Source organism: Gadus chalcogrammus, chromosome 22 (genome assembly GCF_026213295.1).
Source record: "Gadus chalcogrammus isolate NIFS_2021 chromosome 22, NIFS_Gcha_1.0, whole genome shotgun sequence".
Lineage (NCBI taxonomy): Eukaryota > Metazoa > Chordata > Actinopteri > Gadiformes > Gadidae > Gadus > Gadus chalcogrammus.
The window spans coordinates 17,898,894-17,920,736 of NC_079433.1; the positions used below are offsets into that span (position 1 = coordinate 17,898,894).

General features: G+C 42.7%; 1 protein-coding gene across 2 annotated transcripts in view; it reads left to right on the forward strand.

Moving 5' to 3' along the window:
- The window catches only part of ctdp1 (CTD (carboxy-terminal domain, RNA polymerase II, polypeptide A) phosphatase, subunit 1), a 50,164-nt gene that overhangs the window by 15,564 nt on the left and 12,757 nt on the right, over nt 1-21,843 (forward strand). Inside the window, exons 11-12 of one of the 2 annotated variants that reach the window (XM_056582558.1) lie at nt 1,704-1,836; nt 13,774-14,024. In XM_056582558.1, the coding sequence (XP_056438533.1) occupies nt 1,704-1,836; nt 13,774-14,024 (384 nt within the window). The remainder of the gene's footprint in view (nt 1-1,703; nt 1,837-13,773; nt 14,025-21,843) is intronic. The other variant, XM_056582559.1, reaches the window with a different exon arrangement.

Below are 21,843 nucleotides of genomic sequence, written 5' to 3' on the forward strand. Positions count from 1 at the left end.
ATTAGAGGCTGTGTTGTAGCCCTGCTTTTTCATTTCAATTTGTGCAATGAAAAGCCCTGCTATTGTCAACAGCCAAGCACCTAATATTTTTTAATAAATGCCTCAGACGGTTTAATATGGTTTAATGCTTTAAAGATGCAGAAAAAATATTCTTTGCATGATGCAATTTTATTTTATTTTTAAAAGCACACCCTTGTTCTCTTCTCAGATTGAATGGAAAACATTACGTCAGATCACTGCAATCGTCAGACATTTGCCACCCCCCAAGGGTTTCAAATAAAGAATAAGCCGCAACTGTATCAAAGTACTTCCCATAAGGCTTTTATATGAGCGGAAATATGTTTGTTTGTTTGCTAACTGGGGACAGTTAACTTGTTTACCCATTTTTCATTTGGTTTTTGAATTGGAATATGATGGTTTGAATCACAACTACCATAAGCATCAAACCATCCTACTTTCATTATTCGGTGGAATCATCCTGGAGCATTGCAGGACATTTAAATGAAACCTGAAACACTAAAGACCCAATTAACAGCTGAAGCATGTGATCAGGCTCTCTTCTTCCTCAATGACTAATTTCTAGCTTTGTCTGCCTCCATTTTAAAGCACAAAGTATGCATGCGTGTTCTTTATTCGGGAGAGCGATTGTTGACGGAGGGGGGGGGGGGGGGTGTATGTCTTCAAACTTCGTCTGGGCAATAAGGAAAAAATCAATGATAAAAAAAAATGTTTTCAACAAAGTTGATTTAATGTAAACTAATTTCATGTACAGGAGCATAAAGCACCAATACATATTGAGATAGCTGGTGGTGAGCTTGGATGGTAATGATATTATGGCTAATAATAATAATAAAAAATATATATATATATTATTATTATTTTTTTTTTCTCTTTTTCATTTTTTTGCCCGGTTGTTGGCCTGGCGGGGGCGCTCGTTGGCCTGGCGGGCCGCCAGGCCTGAACAATGGTAGGGGAAACACTGGAAACTATGGCCAGAAAAATAACACAGTGCGTCTTTTTACAACTTATTTGTTACCAGCATTCGTGGTGTTGATCGGCAGAGAAAAAGTCTGCCAAAGACGTTGACGTCGCTTAGCAACCGAGGACCTTGATAAGTTACGGGACTACTTCCGGAGTGATACGATAGAAAAATAATGATAAAACTTTCCTTGACAGCGGTCATTATATGCTTGGCAACGGTGAATTATCAAAAATTATTCACCACCGGAAGTTGTGAAGGCCCATGCAAGTGCACAGAGCGTTCAACAGCATAGAGAAGAGCCGTGTAATAAATACCGATAGTAACATTCATTATTCGATATTCTACGTGACTCCGACTATTCGACGATCGTTGCCCATCCCTATTCTGTATAGCAGTTATCTTGTTCTATGGACTATCCCAGGACCCATCTACATCTCGTACCTTTTTTCCTCCCCTCACTCTACCAAGCAGCATGTTAGCCTCTTTCACTGCTGTAGTGTAGGTTGAAAAATGTTAACCCTTCAACAACACAGAAGTAGGGCTTGCTAAGCCCACGACCCAGCAAGAATTCAGCGGGAAACTCTGGCTTTCTGCCATACTTTGTTGATTTGTACCATAATCCCTGGCGATTGGCCATCAAGGTGAACAAGGTCTATTTTCTTCCGCCTCTAAATGGCTTGGAGCAATGTGTGAAACGTCTGTCTGTCTGCGTGTGTTGCAGGGTTGGTCAGACGTCAGCGACGTCCGATGACGAGCAGCCCGGCCCGTCCAGAAGGAAGCGCGGGCCCAGCATGTCTGACTCCATGCCGCTCTACATGCTCTGCAAGGAGGACCTGGACAGCATGGACAAAGAGGTGAGGAGACCCTGGGCCCGCCCGCCAACCGCTGTCCACTTAAGGCATTCCTCCAGTGTGACCAACCAAAGCCCTCGTGCTAAATGTGCACCCCCACTCTGAAATAAAATTCAAGAGGGATACATATTAAAGGGGACATATTATACCACCAGGTGTGAGTGTGATTAGCCGTTACAGGCCGTTTTGAAGGACGTCCCAATTGAGCGTGTCCAACTAGATGTATGCTGGATAGATCAGTCTACCAGCCTACCCAGTGGACAGTAGCAAACGTTGCTCATCTATCCGTCATACATCTAGGTGGACATGCCCACTTGTGATGTCAGAAGAGGCCGAGTTTCAAAACGGCCTGTAACGGCTAATCACATTCACTCCTGCTGGTATAATATGTCACCTTTAAAACAATCGCCTTGCCTTTATATTTTTCCACATGTGCAGGCAAAAAGACGGCATTACATGTGTGTGTGAAATGTAGGTATGTGTGTTCAGAAAGACCAGGCAAACACAAATGTTGGCAAAGTGAACGATACAGTTTAAACCAGGGTGGATTAGGTAAGTCTATTGAAAGACTAGCCGATAATGTGCAACATGAGAAGAGATACTTATGTTGCAACGATTCAGACAACGTGCTGAAACCAACGTAAACAATAAAAACATAAAAACAGGGAAACACAAAAACAAGGAATAGCTATGGAGAGTCCTTAACAATTCTGAGGAAGACCGCGATGAGACTTCTAGATCGTCATATAGTTTGCAACTGCTCAAACCTCTGCATAACTTCCCATCGGCATTACCGTTTAGCGGTGTGATCTTTGTGTCTGCCCCCAGAACACGCAGGCTCTCTGACACATTTCTCACGTTTGCATCATGTTGACGAAGGCCACACACTTATGCCATCCGGCATGTGTGTGTACTGTAGCACACCAATATGGGGATTTGCATGCGCCCACACTCTTACTGAGCACTACAGGGTGAGATGCCGCTGTCTTCGTGCCACACATTAGATACAGACCATAGTGCATTCAAACCCATAAACCAGAGGGACACAACGCACAGCATCTCTTTTATCCTCTACCATCAATTTAATTATTAAATTCTCCAAACGCCCTATCATCGCAGCCTAGTATCTCTGTCAGGCACTCACGGATCGTTTGTAGCTTTTGGCCACAACACTCATTTCCTCCTAATTTATCAGTAATGCCTAGAAGCTGGTCCTCCTCCAGCTTTAATAATGTTATTTAATGAAGTCTGGCCTCCGCTAATTGTGTGTGTGTGTGTGTGTGTGTGTGTGTGTGTGTGTGTGTGTGTGTGTGTGTGTGTGTGTGTGTGTGTGTGTGTGTGTGTGTGTGTGTGTGTGTGTGTGTGTGTGTGTGTGTGTTGTTGTGGGAAAACACCTGCATGGGATGTTTGTGCTAGTTTTACGTCATGCATTTTCTATCCTACTGTGAACATTTAACGTATGGACACAGAATGAGATGGTTCCCCAGACCCCACTCAATGGTAAATGAGCTTGAACCATCTCGTGCAATGCAATGGAGTGGTTACATTAGTCTGTGATGTGGGCCGATGATGACTGAATTCACATGGGAGTCCAGCGTTGTGCATGGTAGGATCTGCCTTGTTTGTGATTCTTGTCATTAGGCGCCTTACAGAGATGGGCTAATTATCCCCCAAAAAAAATGTACCGTGAAAGACTTCCTGCGATACACATTAATGAACTATCTCTAGAGTATCGGTTTGCGACGCCAGACAGAGCATAATAATATATCATTATTACAATTGTTATTTTGTGTGGTTTGCAGGCAGCGTAGTGCTTCTGTTCTGCTTCAAACGCAGGGTAATGCATCATAATGGCATGATGGAACACCAACTCGAAGTCTAATGGCGCACGCAGCTCTGCCCTGTTCATCTGAATCACAATTATTCATTCATGATTGCACAATTATCACATAAGTGTTCAGCCAGTGCACTCTCTGCAAATACCGCTGTTGGCAAGATTAACGCTATGTTTTGCTACCTCTCGTGTTTACCAGTACCTTGGGGTTGTTATATTGTACATTCAATTATATTGTGACCCTGTTCACCCTGTTTTTATATTTCGAACCTTGATCTATGGTCCATTACAGCTAGCAGAGTAGGCATGGTTATATCGTCATCTGGTCAGGTCTGATTTGAATGATTCAGATTGTGTGATTGGACTGGCTTTGAATGACTGAACTGAAGTGCCCCCATTCGAGTGCCAGTCAGCCTTGATGGATGTGTTCAAATGATTTTCTTTGGATTAATTAAATTCTATAGTTAGACGTTCAGCTCCCTGTAGTCTCCTCTTTAGTTAAACCCTGTTTTTATTAATTCCGCCGTTCCACCGTGGAAACCCAGAAACACAACCAAGTCTTCTATCAATTTGAACAGATTGCTCAGTATTCAGTATAGACAAACCTGGTGGCGGTGGACGGGAGCTTCAGGCTTGACGATGATGATGGTGAACACGCAAACATGGAAATAATATTATTGAACCATGTGATTCAATGATTCAACATGCCATATCCATACTGTGGCCCGTCACTGTTCTGAGGTCTTTTAGATTAGGTTTTATTTTTCCTTTTTCACTCACCTCACAACAGCAACACAGCTCAACACGTGAGCACAGCAGGAAACCAAAGGACATTTCACTGCTGTGAATAATCTTGTAAGAGCAGGTAATGTCTGCCATGGGGTCAGAGTGTGTGTGTGGGCGTGAGAGAGAATGGGTTTTCCACTCTAAGCTTCCCTTGATGGCGAACCGGTTATTAATTGCGAGGCAGAGAGATAGACTAATGAGAATGCTAATGGGAATGAAGGGTGAGTCACTGGCACCACAGATAGGAATCGAGAGTCATCAGATCAGATTAGGGCCGCCATGTGGCTCAGGAGGTAGGGCGGGTTGTTCGGTAACCAGAAGGTTGCTAGTACGATTCCCGGCTCCTCTGAGGGTTGAGGTGTCCCTGAGCAAGACACCTCACCCTAACTGCTCCTGACGAGCTGGTTTTCGCCTTGCATGGCTGACACCGCCGTCGATGTGTGAATGTGTGCTTGAATTGGTCAATGATAGGCATTATTGTAAAGCGATTTGAGTGTCCACCTGTTAGAAAAGCGCTATATAAATGCAGTCTATTTAACATATAAAAATGTACAAGAAATGGATGAATGGACCATTCAGTACAGTGTAGAACAGTATAGTGCCTTTTTTAATTGTATTGTCCCTAGGGGGACCACTAGCCCACCTACCTTACCTCAGAGCAGCCCACTCTAAGCAGAGTGCTCAGAGTTGGCTGGCCCGGTCCACCTTTCAGTGTAAGTCGATAGCATTTTGTGAAGCGCAGTGGCTGCAACCCCAGCTACAAGAGAACCCAGAGAAACACATCGCCGTCGGTAATCACCGCACCGATGGGAAGGCGCCGGGGTCGGAACACAAGGGCAGCTCATGCCTTGGTACAGCGAGAGTCCCTTATTGGTGTTGAAAATGCAAAGTTTGGCAAAGTATAGTTATAAATTGATCATATTGAAGTTTATGTGTGCGTGTGTCTGTGGTTATATTCAAAGTGTATCCATTATGTTATTCAATGTACTTTAGGTTATGCCTATACAGAGTCAGTGAGTGTGATGTACACACTCGTGTATTGAGAAGACGAGAGAAATACGGGCGTCACGAGACGCAACAGTCGGTGGAAAGTCTATTTTATTTTTAGGATCGCTCTAAAAAAGAGAAAGGTAGATGGCGACCTACAAGCTATCAATTAAGAATGCCGAATTCTTATGTTAATGCTTCCCACAGGCAGCCCTGACCCAGTGGGTCTTGTATGTTTAAAATAAAGCACACATCCTTTGAGCAAGCTTACCCATTCAAATGTGAGATGAGGAAGCACAAAATCAACGATCTAAGGGCCCAATATGATTGGGTGCAGGAGCAGAAACCTTTCTTGAGGGAAAACAAAAATAATACGAGTTCTGTGACAAAAATACAGCAAGTACCTACTGTACGTCGGCATCATCAACCACAAAGAAAACGGAAACATTTTACCCAGGATGTGATAGCAAAAGCTGGATGAAGCAATTCATAAAGCAGCATGTGTAGGCTTAGCGAGACCACTGATGTATGCTCCGCTGTTAGTTTACGTGAGGTTCTTCAACAAGGAGAAGAAAGAGTTTGGTGAAGTGGTGCACCCCTTCAGACCAGTACAAGAGGTGGGGACATCTACCTGGCCATAAATGAGATGTCCACAAAGAGGGGAATCGAGCTGAATCAAGTGGTTTCAATAACCACTGATGGAGAGGGATGAGCTGTGGCATGAATGAAATTGGACAGTCCTGAGGTAATCTCTTACCATTGCATAATTCATCCATCGATTCTGTGCTCCCCCCTGTCGGATGAGAATCCTGTGGTGATGAACACGCTGATCAGAATGATTCAATTTCTCAGGGCATCCTTCATCCTATCCTTCCCATCAGCATTGCGTACTCTGGGAATTCCTCAGAGTAGTTGATGCTCATGCTGATGACCTTCGGCTGCTCAATGTAAGATGGCTCAGCAAAGACAGTGTGTTGGAGTGCTTCTGGTCCGTCCGAAGGGAAATCACAGATTCTTGGTGCAGCGGAAGAGCCAGAGCAACACCATTTTCTCAGTTCTTATAAGATGATAAGAAGAAGGACATTGTGGCTTTTTTGGTTGATATCACTTCACACCTGAATGCACTGAATTTAAAGCTACAAGGCAAGGACATCTCAGTTTGTCAATTTGACGCCCTTCTTTTTTTTCTTTCTTTTTTTTAATCGACGCGCATTTTTCGCGTCAACGTAATTTATGCGTCGACGTCATCGATTACGTCGACGCGTCGTCCCAGCCCTAGTCCCCAGTAGTGCAGGGACACCCTCATTAGGACAGAAATAGCCACAAAGTGTTCATGAACGAACCTTTGTTAATGTGACAATTTTTCACTGGCTATAAGTACAGCTGACATGAGATGTTCGACTTCAGCCGGTCGCTGCTGTAAAGCCCAGTCCTTACCGCAGCGACCGGGATTTGATTCCGCGGTCCTTTGCTGCATGTCTTCCCCTCTCTCTCTGATACCTTCCTGGCTTACTCTGCACAAAGACAAAAAAAACGTATTGTAGGGTTATAAGTACATTTTTTATATTTTCCCTGGAAATACAAGGGGTCTCCTTAAAACCTGGAAATGAGTAACAATCAGTAACATTTATAAATTATTTTGCAACACAAACTATTATTAAGTTAGATAGACCTTAGCAACGGCTCAGCAGCAGAGTTCAAACTTCAGCTAATGCTTTCTAGGGATTGTGGGATTTCCAAAACCGAATTAATACGGTTGTTGATTCAGTTAATATGTTGGACTACTGCCATCTGGATTTTTTTAAGCATCCCAGACCCAGCCAAAGTGTAGCGAATAACCTTTATTTCCTGGTGCTTGTTACTTATTTGAAAGAGAACTTCAAGAATTTCAACCTCGACCATATCTTCTGATCATTTCTGTTAAAGGGGTCTAGTGTTGACGACACTTATTTGAACTTTGAACAGTATTGGGCGAGAACGCCACAGCCTTAATGCGTGAAAACGGCCTGTGGTGTAATCCAAGTTATGTACGTCCTCTTAAAATGCTTGTTTTTGACGGGCTCAGATTATATTCTATCATTATGTCAAAGATCCCTACAGAGAAATAAAACGGCTTTCTTTAACCTTCGCGTGATCTCAGTTTGTTATGTGCCCAACCAAGTCACCATCAAGGACATGTCTTGCTCTGAAATCTCGTTGCAGGATATTTCCCTCTTGTCATTATTATCTCAGCTCTCTTAACCCAAACTTTTTAGATGACACCAACCCACACTTTCTGTAGCCCAACACGGCAAACGGCTCGCTCCAGCTCTCACTATCGTTTACACTGTTGTATTCCTGCAACAACGCAACTCTTGATAGGCTTTTCCTTGAGAGAGACTCGGTTGGACATTTACATTGACACTGACGCTGTGTCAATGTAAAAGCTACAATATAAAAGCTGTTGCTTTCATCCAAAGCCATTTACAACCATTCATGCACACATTCACACACCAACGGCGGAGTCAACCACCCTTTTCACTGAGCTATTGTTCCCCCTGGACAGCCTACAACTCCTCAGTCCTTCTCCCTGGTGGACATGTTTCCCTGCATGGGTGCACCATCGCTGTGCTAAGGGTTAGTTCGCAAAGCACCATTTATTGGTTCCACAAATCAATGAAATGTCTAAGGTGAGCAGGTATGTAAAGTAAGTGGCTTTGTTACAAAGTCTAATGATTGTTTATGAAACACTTAGATTTTACGGCAATCAGTTTGAATTATGTGCAAAGATATTGTCAATGAGTCGCAAGGGTAATGGTACGAGAGTGAGTCTTTTCTTTACGGATTTGAACACAGCATTTGCATTCTGTGTTCAAACACCACTTCTCATGCTCACAGACTCGGTGACGTAGACTGAGAGGCAAGCAGTTAGAACTGTTGAATGTTAAATGTCACAGTGCACAGTGGGTCATTTGGATCCAACTGGATTTTTTTTTTGCCATGATGGGGAAATATCCAATGGGGAAGAAGTGACATTTGTGTTCAGTTGACAGTTTAGTTCAAGGTTCATTCTTACACCCAGGAATCTAGCACTTAATTCAGATTCAGAGGTGAATGCTTATCTTGCGTTCAAATCAGTAAAAGAAAAGTACACTCCAAGACTTACCCGTGAGACTTATTGAATTGTTGCTCAGTATTCAGAGTTCCAAATGATCCCATTGACTGAGGCTAGCGGTCATTGCGGTCTCTGTCAAGGCCCAACAGCAACCATCTTCAAATTTGCAGATCCTGTATTTACAATTACAATTAACATTTTTAGTCATATGCTATGTTTTTCACCCTCCATAAATGATCCTGCACAACATTTTGTGGTTAAGGGACGCTGATGCTCGGTAGGGACATCTGTCCCATACCTAATTTACCTAAAAAACAAACAAAGTGGGATGTTCAGTTGGAAGAAGCCAGAAGCTACCAGCCAATAATGGCGACAACAATTATAACCAATGTTCGCACTTTTGGTGAATTGAAACCGCCGGCCTGTTCATTCTGGGAAATGGAACGGCCAAATTTGGTCACAAACCTCATTATCTTTGGTCCGCACATGTGCCAATTTCATTCTTCACCATGCCTTGATACTCCAGTACTCTGGAGGAGGAGGAGTTTCAACATGGCCAAGTTCAGTTTACTTATGGTTGAAACGAAAGCAAAGTTGGCGTTCCCATTGGTAAAATTATTTCTTCTTCTCCTGGCATCCTTCCAGCAGAGGGTATGGGAGAACATCAATTTACCGTCTCGCAAATACGAGCTGGCAGGGTAGAGAGGACAGAAATTGGATCACATCTCAAAACCATTACAAGCCTAGACATAAGGCAGCTTGCTACCTTGAATCTGGTCCCAAGACCAAAGTCTAGCCCTGGCCTCCCACCGTCAAAAATAATTACAGGCCTGCCATGGCTTGCGAGATGAGTATACAAGTTGCTATAGTGGGAATGCTGCTCACTCTGTGTTTCCCAGAGACAGCAGGCATAGTCTCCACTAGCCAGCTTGAGCATGAAGAATCGTGGGAGGGTCCCCATATAGATATTCCAGAATGACAGTTGGCCGAGGGTATCGGCCATGGCTCTTGCATTTGTTGTTATTGTTAAATTAGAAGCGGAATGCCACTTGTATTCTTATAAACAACATACTGTTTCCTGTACTATCAAAGCTTACTACCATAATGGGGACCCAGCTGTCCTGCTTTGATTGCTCATTTGAGTTGACATGTCTGACATGGCTTGTCTGTCTTGGCTTGTAGTAATCATAAACTTGGACTTCTCAATTCAAACCCTTATTTTACATTGTACTAAGCATTCAGAGACTTCCCCTTTTTATACAATGTAGTTTGCTTTAATTCTTGTACGATGGACTTCAGATCTCTCCTGAACACTCATGGTGATAACTGATCTGTTTTACCTTGAATTAGGGATGTGCATTTCTGGCAAAAATACTATTCAATATTCGCTGAGAAGTATTCGAATAATATTCGAAAATCGGTCAATCAAGAACCCTCCACGCACGCACGCACACGCGCACCTCGTATACACGACTGTATATCAACAACTGCGCCATCAACATTCAACATCAAAATGATTTCAACGTGGGCTTAGGCAGATAGGCCTACATGCGTCAAAAAGATCGCTAATTATTTTACTGAAATCAGCCTGCATGACGGTGAACTAGACACGTCTTTAGCATATGGAAACTGGCCAAAAAAATAACTTCACACGGTGTGTCTTTCTACAATATATTTGTTACCTGTATTCGTAGTGTTGATCGGCAGAGAAATATTCTGCCAAAGACGTTGACGTCGGTTAGCAACCGAGGATGCTGGGGTTGAAGTTACCGGACTTCAACCCCAGCGTTCATTAAGCACGTGTGAATCATCAAAAAAATATTCACCACCGGAAGTTGTGAAGGCCCATGCAAGTGAACGGAGCGTGCAACCGCATTGAGTTGAGCCGTGTAATAAATAACGATAATCACATTCATTATTCGATATTCTACGTGACTCCAACTATTAGACTATTCGACGATCGTTGCCCATCCCTACATTGAATACTATTTTTTTTTTTTTTTTTATGTTCTTTTCTGCATATTCGTGGTTAACATGTCCTGCATTAACTGTCAAGAAGTCCAGTCATGCCATCTGCCTGTTATTGAGAACAGTTAAGTTGTTGAACATGGTTTATTATTATGTGCATCTTTCCTGAAGCAGGGCTCAGATTATATGCTGGAAAGAGGCAGCATTCAGTGATTATGCCTGATTCTCTTGATACACAAAACACCCCTGTCTGGCCCCACCTTTCCCTTACAAACCGTATTGTCTATCCCCAGACCTGGCACTCAGTTTTCCCTGATGAGCCATTTGCACATATCCTATCTGAGCTTGACAGCAGATAACATGAACGTTAACTTAATGGGTTGCTTGGCAGCACAGCGAGTGCTGTCTGGGGCTCTGTATCTGCGTCTCCCCCATCCTTGCGTTTGAGGTATTTAGTCAGTTTGGAAAGAAGTCATTGCCCTTCATTTGGAAAGTTATGAGTGTTCATCATATTGCCCTGTCTCTGAACCGCAAAAGTTCTTTGTTTTAAGTGCTTTCACTTAAATGTTACATAACCTGTCCATTTCTTACCTGACTTAAGAAAAGCTGCCCGGATACCCCGGTTGGCTTGGCACTTAAGAATATTATTTCAAAGGGTAAACTGCGTTGCATGTCCATTGACATTTAGATCACATCTCTCTCGAATATATTTACAATCAACTATTCCTGAGGCGATTGGGTGAATGGCAACTGTGAATTTGAAGCCATGTTAATTCTCACGCACACCCCCCCCTACGCACACACCCTACGCGCGTGCACACACACACACACACACACACACACACCCCTACACACACCCCTACACACACCCCTACACACACCCCTACACACACACCCCTACACACACACACCTCTAGACACACACACACACACACACACACACACACACACACACACACACACACACACACACACACACACACACACACACACACACACACACACACACACACACACACACACACACACACACACACACACCCACACACCTACCTTACATGGAAACCAGATGAGCCTTTCTCCTGCAATCGCTGGACAGCATATGGGCTTTGATCTTTGGATCAAAAGTGTATCTGATGCCATCACCAAGCTGTCACTGCTCACGTGGCACACAGCCAGCGTTGACCGGCTCTTTTTTTTAGCTTCTAACACCTCTTTTGAATATAAAGTGTAAAGCATACCATTTTTGTGGCCTGCCGTCATCAATATTATGGTCATTCTTACAACGTCCTTACGTCCTATGCCTTTTCCTGTCCTGCACCTCAACATGTTTTGCATGTGATTCAACAACAACATTGCAAAGACAGATTAGTTCTCCAAAAGCCCCAATCGATTCGAGCCTAAAGGCTTCAGGCATATAAATAAATTACAGTGTTATATGTTGTATATGCTCCTTTGTACCTGGAGATTCTCTAGGCGTAGCCCCATTTATTTTCACTTTCGGCAACCTTGGTAGGATTTAAATAAGAGCATGTTTGAACCCAAGTGGGTTATGTCCACACGTTAAATATCCATACTGAGACAGAAATCCTTCCGTGCTTGGCATTTAGGATATGCTGCAGCTGTCACAGAGCCCAAGCACCGGTGATAAGAGATGTATAATTTCTTTGGTGGCATGTGTGAGTAGACATACCAGTGTTTACTCTGATGTCTGTACATTGCAATCCAAAATTGGTTCTCCACATTATCAATTCACTTTCCTATAGTTGGTCTGTGGGAGCTACAATAGTTTCTAAATAAAAGAATGGCAAAATAGTAATTTTTCAGATTCCGAGTCATCCATCCTCAGGCCTTGTTGCTATGTATTCTGTCTGGATCTCGCTAACAACTTGCCTTTTAATGAGCCTGGGTCAACGCCAATAATGAGCCTCATTGCTCAAGGGAATAATTGGCTATCTGCATTTATCATCGGTTTCTCTTGGCCACGGGGTTAAGTGGTGTGAGTTGCTCAATGGCATGACGAATGGCAGGCCGCTCTTGTTTGCTCTGTTGGGAATCATTCCTTATTGCTTCCCTGACGTTTGCTCTGTTTACACATATTACTGTCAAGGCACTGACCGATCAACCCAGACTATGTGGTTTAAAATGAACAGTGGATCTCTGTGCTTCTTTGCCATCAAAATGGCAAGCTTATTACTTTTTCATTTTAGAGCGTGGTGAACTTGTTTTTTTATGTTGTAAATAATACTGGCATGGCTGAAAATATCACACAGACTTGACAAATAATGAGTTGACACAGGATAACATCAGACATACCTCTACACTGTAAAACTGGAAATCATTTGCATGTAAATGTCAAACAATGCATGGACAAGTTTGATGTTTAACGCTCCCTAGTCACTTAGAGGGGTTAATACAAGCATTCATACGTTTGCGTGGTAATGCATGCCACGAGAAGAACTGCTGCTTATCCAAGTTATAACCCAGCTGTTGCCTTGGTATATTAGAGATCGCATTACCATTTTACTTATGACGATCAATACATACGGCAGGCCCTTTTATGTTGGAGGTGCTCTCGTATTCAAACTAACTGTAGTGGGATTCTCAAGCAGACCCATGCTTGGATCACAGTGAATCAGTAGGTGTTATAACTGATTGCAAATTGTGATTACAGGAATGTGTAATTGGGTAACTAACATTAACTTTAATTGAGAGTATTGTAGTAGTTTAGTTTAGCTTTTCCTCATTGTGCAACATATTGTTTTGATATATTAGGTGCACTCAATGTGTTTTAATGGAAAATTTATAAAATAAAATATTGTCATCGACTCTATTGACGCTGGTGCATTTATTTCATTCAAATAACTTTTACGCCTAGACTCGTGGATCATTTGCCATTTTTATGTAGAAAATCATGTTTAGTTATTCTAAAGTACAACTCACTGTATAATCAAAACCTTGTATAATATAAAAATATACATATATATGCCGGCTTGGAGAAGCTGTGACCCTGTCACACATTTCACTGTCTACGTTCAACTTAGTTTGCTGTTTTCTTTGCGCACCTGTTGCACAATCCCAATGAAACTTGTGGAGGCATTCTGTAGCAACCGATGAGGCGTGTGTACTGTAGTCCACACACTGCTCTGGTCAAACAGGGCAGCCTGTGCTATGGGAGGCCGCTGTAGACGGCGAGACCTTGTTAACATTGATCATGACAAACCCCTCCCCCCCCAAACGCCGTCACTCAACCAAGGCTTCTCTCACTTAGGTGGATGACATCCTAGGGGAGGAGAGCGACAACGAGAGTGAGGGGCAAGGCAAGGAGAGGCCAGGGGAGGAAGAGGTGGAGAATGATGATGATGAAGAGGATGAGGATCAGCAGCAGCAGCAGCATCATCAGCAGCTAGGAGCGGGGGCGAGCACGGGCGGAGAGCACACTGCTCCGTCACTGGCCGTCGCCAAGCACACGGGACTCCAGACCCCAGGCAAGGAGGCCTGTTTGACGAGTAGTGTACAAAGGTGAGACCCCAAACTCCAGTTATGGATGCCAAAGAGGGGCACCGTTCATCTGTATTTTTTATTTAGACTCTGCATCAAGTGTACACGGCGTTGTAGAATATGCACCGTTTCTCCTCTGCGTATTGCCTGCCGTTCCGGCCCATGGCACTAACCAAAGAGATGATGATTGTGATGATTAATATGAAAGGAAGTTAAAAGGGATGTAACCCATGGTGTGGCCTCTAGAACTGGAATTAGGCATCTATTTCTCGTCTTGTGTTCCCGTTCCAAACACCTTTTCACAAACGCTTGCATGCTTCACATGACTGCCAGAGCCAGAAAAGAGCGGCTAGCTGGTTGCTATGGAGAAATGAGGAAGCTGAATGCATGCAGACTGTGGGGTCTCGACAACACGTGAGAGACTCTTTCTGGGGTCAAGCGGCGGGTCTGAGCTGGCAGATGTGAAGAATGCAGTCTGTATCTCCATTGCTGTCCTAGTTAAGTAGCCATTACACCGCAAATGAAAATAAATCCACCACCGTCAAACATTTTCCCAAGCCCGGATTAGGTGTGCACCAGTGACGTGCAGTCAGGGGAGGCAGGTGAGGCAGAGCCTCGCCTGTCATCATGAAAAGAAAAAAACTAATTCTGATAATATTAAAAAAATATTATATATTGGTATTTGTCTACTGATCTGTGGTCTAAATGTAATTAATGTACGATTCCAATAATTTAAATAATTTTTATTATCAAAATCGCTGAATTTGTCTTTTTCCTGAGGGGAAATACAGGAGCTTAGGCCGGCTGAGGCAGCGAGCAGTGCTGCCTCACCGAGAATTGCGCAATCCCTCACAAACTGGGTAGAGTGCATGCGCTTAACCCAGTTTGCTTTTTCACCGTTGTCGCCAATGTATGCGTGAGCCCACAGTGTTTACAGGATGCTTCCGTTAACTTCTTCTAAGCAGTCAAGTGCACTACATCAGTTTGTTTATTTAAACAAAACATTTCTGACTGCAAACATGGAAGATAATGATTCAATAGCCAAGCTCAGAAATTTCTCAAAACTAGACTTTCAATCAAATAAATAGGTAATAATTGATGGAACAACGTTCAAACAACGGGACAGAAAGTAACGGTCTTTTCAAACAGAGTGGTACCGCCGAAAAGACTGGCTGTGTGGCTGTGCTACGAGAAATCGCCATTTCTGCTTTCCCTGTCTTTTGTTCTCAACATTTGAAAATATCTGGACTAAGTCAGTGCCTCACTAGCCACGGACCTCACCGCACGTCTCTGGTGTGCACTCAATATATCAGGACGACTCTTTAGTGGCACTTAACAGAGCCGTCGCATCAAAACACAACAGAAATAGTGTCTGTTAAAAGAAGCACGTCTCGCTGATTGCTATGATTCTAACACAGTACAGGAAGTTAACTGGGAGAGAGTGATGATCTACCCCCTGCCAGTGACACAATCCAATCAAACCAATGCTGTTTGGACCAGTTACAGGAGATGTAACTGCTTATAAACACAACTAGAGTGCACCTTGTGGTTGAATGGATGGGAGAGTTCCAGATAAATCTGTACTTTAGTCCACCAGTACTGTCTTTCATCTTTTATACCGCTATGGATAAAATATAGTTGTTTCCTAACTAGAAGAAAAAAGAAAGGCTTAAACGATCTTCCATCTTACTGGAGCAATTATTGCAAAGAAAAGACGCCACAAGTATTCTGTGTCCTTATTTAAATCCCTTTTCTTTTAAAAGTAAACGTTATGGTTTCAATAATTAGAATGCTTAAATCTTTATTTTTATTTTTATAAAGGCCATTCAACATTTTCCTTCAACACACTCTTGACTGCAAGCGACAGTTACTTTGGCTTCATCGTTTCGTGTTAATTGGTATTTAAAACACGTGAAATGCACCCAATAAAAGTCAGCCAGAGTTCATCTTATTCTAAAGGAGAGAATCATTTGTCCGCAATTTCCCTATCGCGACATTCAGCATTGGGCCCAAACGCCCCAGTCTGGTACCAGACCCATTTAGGTGTGTAATGATGGTTGACATTCTATCGCCATTGTTTCTGGCACCATTTCCTCTTTTGAAAGAGTACTCATGGAACCGTTGCTAAGATACGGAACTGGTGTGACTGTCTGGTTACAGATTCAGTCGATACATGTTCCTTTCACTGCTACTCGGTTCCCTGCACACTCTACAAAGTACCCAGAATTGTGTATATATTTATGGATGTTTCCTCTCATAAACTATAGAACATTAATCTAAGGAAAAGTTTTCTCATTGGTCTTATAAAGCACATGTCCATTTTTGAGCATTTGAACATAGAAATCGAAACCAAAGTTTCAAACTATTTATACTATTTGGTCGTTAATTCTTTGATCCTGCTGATCTTACAGTTCATTAAGGGTTCCTAACATCCCCCTTAACGTAAACACCAGGTCCAGGTTGTCCAGGTCAAGTGAAATGGTTATAATAAAATATAGCAGTGTTCTTTTAGAGTCACTGGTTTTCAGATACTGATAGTATTTGATCGCAGTAACGTAGGTCGAATTTAAACGTTTGGTAAATTGGTTAGATACACAAATGTATATATTAGGTATATTGTTTAAGTCCTTATCAGCATTTGGTTTGCAGTTGTCTTGCATTAGAACCCCATCAAAGACCATGCACAAATCAAATTCCATCATACTATTGTATTAAAATGTTGTATAATATTGGTAGTTCATAAAAAAAAAAAGATGCAGTCTGTCTGACCCTCGTTGAGTAGATGGTTCATACAACGCCCCTTTCACACATATTTCCAGGTACATTACTGGGATTACCTTTCAGATAGTGATGTTTACTTTTCAAACAAGCAGACACAGTCTGGAAGATTTCCGTACACGCCCTTCCACCCATGGCTTAACAATGCCGCAGTAGACGGGCCAAGGGACAGTCCAGCAGATGGCAGGAATGCAACACTTATGGCTGGCAGCTGGCATAAACCACGGGGACAGAGAGCAGACCCCCCTTTTCGGAACCGGGACTGTTTCCAGTCGTTCTCGTAAATGGAGCTTGTTTGCAAACAAAATAAGCGGTGAAGTAAACGGACAGGGATTAAAACACGTCCCTCCTGTTAGTGCGTCCACTAATCTTGCTGTATGTCAATGTTCAATAGAACCCAAGCCGTATTTACTTTTTGGTTTTAATCGTGGTAATGTCTAACATGATCGTGAACATGGTCATCTTTGCCAATTTGTCACTGTTACTACAACAAGTCCGCCATTAAGAGAAAACCAGAGTAGAATCATATTTTTGCCAGTCTCCTCAAAACACTATAGGAACTGTTACCTGCACTTCTTTTTGGAAGGCAGGTAACAGACTTTCATGTCGCAGATGTGACTATTGGTATACTCATCAACGTCACGGTGAAGGGACACCGGCGGCGAGGTGTCTGTGAATGTCTGGAGCTCTGTCTGGACAGCCATTGATTTTGATGCGTCAACGAGTGTTGTGCTTCCCGGACACCGTACACCGCCACTGTGTGTTGCATATTGCATATTCAACTTTGCTCATTGTAACACTCACAACACAGTTCACGTGTTCACTGCAAGGGGACATAACCCTGGTGTAGGAGACCTGCGTCAGACACTAGCTGTTACATAGATCTCTTTAGCTAGGATACGGGTATGAGGGAGCATGCAGTAGTAGGAACCACATCAATGAGTCCCCATGTTTGGAAGTTATATTAGGGACACGAACGTTGGTCTCTTTTAGAACGGACACTGCATTTAATTCAGGATCAGCCAATTATTCTTCAGTCGTTGAAGAATAATCTCTTCAACCACCTTGGTGTCTGTAACAGCGGTACACACGACGACATGCGTCCCCATTTGTGACTGCATGTGCAGTGCTTACTTAGACGAGATGACTGGAGTTCGTTCCCGCTGCTCTTCCCCCAACAGGCGTGAAGAGAAGTTGTCACCACCAAGACACTTTCAGCGACATAACTTAAGTTCTGCACATTTCCGTCTCCTTCGTCGACCGTCCGGTTAATCATCAGTATCCTCCGATCTATTATCTGAGTTGCGTGTGGATTTCCGCAATCATGTTGCTAAGAAACCCTCCGACCGCCCGCCCTGTCGACGTGTGATCTTATTACCGTCGTGTGAAGTTGTTAAATGTCACCAAAACACGTGTTCCAGTTGTCAACCCGGGAACACGTAGATGGTTTACTATCTTCTTGACATTTACAGTACAATCTCCTTTCTGCAGCCGCTCTCATTACTGCACCCACCCCCTACCCTGCTTTCACATGTCTAGGATGCAGCCTGTCCCAAGAGGACTCTTCTGACACTCTGTTGTTGTCACCCTGGGCTTGCAGTTCCAGTTCATATAGATCATGTAGTTCTGGGACGATTTAGTTGAGGTGTTTTGATTATGTAATGTAGAAAAGTCAAGTCATTTTTCATACATCGCTTTCCTTTTCTGTAAGTCGTCCTACGGGTTAACAGCATTAAGAGATGGACCATCTTATCTTTCATTCTTGTCGGTTTTGTTGATTGATGATTGCAGCATAAAGAGATGGACTGTCTTACAGTCAGCTTGTGCCTTGAAGTATTTAGTAATTTCTCACTTGAAAGGGAATTCTAAGTTGCTACAGTGCTGATTGCAAATTTTAGTCTTTAATCCATGTTCTATGGAACATCCGAGACAAGGCCTAAAGTGGTGGTGTGTTAAATCTAGTTGATTACTTGGGTATTCCTCGTCACTGGGAAAAACAACCGGCCCAGGTGCCCGGTGAATAGCCAATGGGGGAACCTGATTCGATCTTCAGTCAGAGAGAGGCCAAGGAAGGCCTGTTCCATGGAGGAGTCGGTTTCAAAAATACTATGTAGCAGTATATTACAATCACAATATGTGGAGTTAAATTAGACTCACCACATTTCACATGAGACAACAATCCATGATATCGGCTCATCTGAACAATAGGTCATTCTACCTCTGATTAAGATAGCAGGCGGATAAGTTATGTATTCATTTTCAGAAATGCATTATACAGAGTTGCCAACCTATCCATCATGTTCTCAATCGCCTTGTTTGAATCAAAGGATTGCCTTCACTCTGCTTAATCTATAAAACTACACATTATTGTGCAATTAACAACGGCAATTATTTCGTTTCAGTGCATAGATTCATCTTGCCATCGTCTGTATTTGCCACCGTCAATTTCCTGTCCTCTTTGGTAACACTTGACAACGAGCCAGCGCAGCTAACTCGCCATGTGTTCCAGCAAATTGATTTCCAGAGCAACTGAAAGCGAAAAATTGCAAGCTTGATTTTTGTTTTTGAATTGTCCATGTTAGGTCAAACGACCGGAAATAATGGAAGGTTGGAAAGCTTAAGTCCTTCCTTAAATCATGTACTCACTACCAAAATTCATTGAACCTGAAAAATTTGGAAAAATAGACATATGCTCGAAAGAAATATCTTGGTTGTGTGGTAGAAGAAAAATATCCGTTAAGGAAAAAGTGGCAGTGACATTTTTATGGGAAAGGATTTCAAAGGAAGGAAAACTGGTTAAAGTAATTTACTAGAAAATATTATTTACATTTTTTCTAAACCCAAGATGTAAATTGTTATACACCAACCTACACCTCAAAAATGTATGTATGCCTTTTCTTCGAATACGCTTTTGATTTTTGCCAGGTTTACAAATGTCATGAGGGGAGAGGCAGACCTCAAGGCAGAAATAATTCCTTCCAATTTATTTTTTACTTTGCTCAGACTTTTTGCGATTCTTTGGATGGGTGTCATTCAATTCTCTTGCCCTGACCTTTCAATTGAGTGGTCAAGTTTTACAATTGTACAATGAGTTCTCAAGATATCTACCGGTTTATATTCTCAATTTGGCATTGGTTTACTTTACATTTGATTTATTTAGAGATTTTCATCTACTAAAACCTCTCTATCTTTGCTGTACTTAACTCTAGTGGTATCAAATATCGACCTAGGTTCTCCTGAGATGTTTTGCTATGGCTCTAAAGTACTATAAGGCTACCAACTGATAATGCACCTGGTGGTATTCAATCTTAAACAGGACATTTATTTTCAGATGGAAATGACATTTTCCACTTATGCTGTCTTCTAACTTCATTCACTCTAACCAAGTAGTATCCACATTGCATACATTACTTTCACAACAATCTCACAGGTGTACTTTTTATTTTGGTCCCAAGATTGCATTTAATAACCCTTGCAGTTTGCAGGTATACTTTATTCACTTTAGCAATGTTGTTTTCAGAATAAAACTCATTCAGAAGAAACATGCCCAGTGATGAAGAGGTTAATAGAATGCTGCTCTAGCTGCTACAATCCGTCGGTCTGTCTCTCTCCCTCTCCCCATCGTTATGTTTTGACTGCAGTGCATGATTGTTAATCCCCTCGCTTCCTCCTCCTGATCTCCTATCTTGCGTTGCTGTAATATTATCCATAACACGGCACAATTATGGATGCAGGGCTCTTGACCGATGTTTCCAGCCAGGCTGGGTATCGACTGGGCCTGTAGGGTTTAATTAACTGTTAAATAAGAGCGAAGTGGCCTCGCTGTACTTCCCCTGCTAGTCCCTTGCCTTCCAATAGCCCCCAAACTAGTGTTCACCCTTGGAAAATCGTCTCAGCCAGGCAGCCAGAATGAGAGGTAACTGCGATGGAGCGCCGCCAACACGGATCCGATCCTATCACACAGAGTGGCGTGATGGTCCCCCACACCTCTTCCTAGCAGTGAACACATCCCGTGAAGCTTCCACAACATTGTCCCCACTCGGGGATTCACAGTGAATATTTAACGGTTGCTCTGCGCTTCTCTCGCTCGCTGGTCGAAATAATAGGGCTCACATTCTCTTTCTTTCAATGGTTTGTTTGTTTCTATTGGGCCTTGGTTACCGTTGTTAGAGTCGCCGTTCTGTCCCTGAACATACCTGTGATTCTCATTCACAAAATTAGCTTTCTTTTTTCTGCATGGACCGAATTCTCGGGTAATGCAGAAGGGCGATAACGATAAAATATGCAAGTTGTTTGACCGTTTGTCATGGATGTTAACACAAACCTTTTTGTGTGTAAGGGGGGGTTGCCATGTCATTTTTCTTCATGGTAGGATCAGCTAGCATTACGATTTTTGATATTTCATTCAATATGTACATCTTTGCGGGCACTCAATTCATAAACATCATGACTAGCATCAAAGTACTGAATCCCTGTGGAAATGCACACAGGGCAAACACACATTTGATTAGTTAAATAGCAAAGATGTATCTTAGTACGATTACCATCTCAAAGCGTCTGGAGAGGTCTTAATGTGCTAAACCGTTCAACAGGGCACTTTAAGATATAGATCAGCTCATGTATCAAAGCCATTACCTCTGTGTCTTTGTTTGGTTCAGCCTCTCAAAAGCTACTTGGAAACAAGGTTTTGGCCCATGGCCAGGGCAAGAGTGATTGCTGCCCAATCTGAATCATAACACTTTCCCCACTCTATCAAAGGAATTTAAATTTAGAGGGCATGATTTCCAGAGTAGGGGCTGCTGTGAAAGCTTCTTGACACTGTTTAACACCAGGCAGCATGGTTACAGGAAGCCCTGGCTGTTGCTGTATCCTTTCGTCTCATCGCTGCCCACTTGATGGTCCTGTTGTTGTAGGTCCCCCGTCCCAATCTAATTGTCCAGTTAGCCCACTGGGTCACAGTTAAAGTAACGGCTCCAGCTTAACCTCTTTGGGCTATGATAATGTTACATTGGTGTCGTTTCGAATTCCACTTAAAAGTGGAAAGTGCTAAGGGTTCACAACA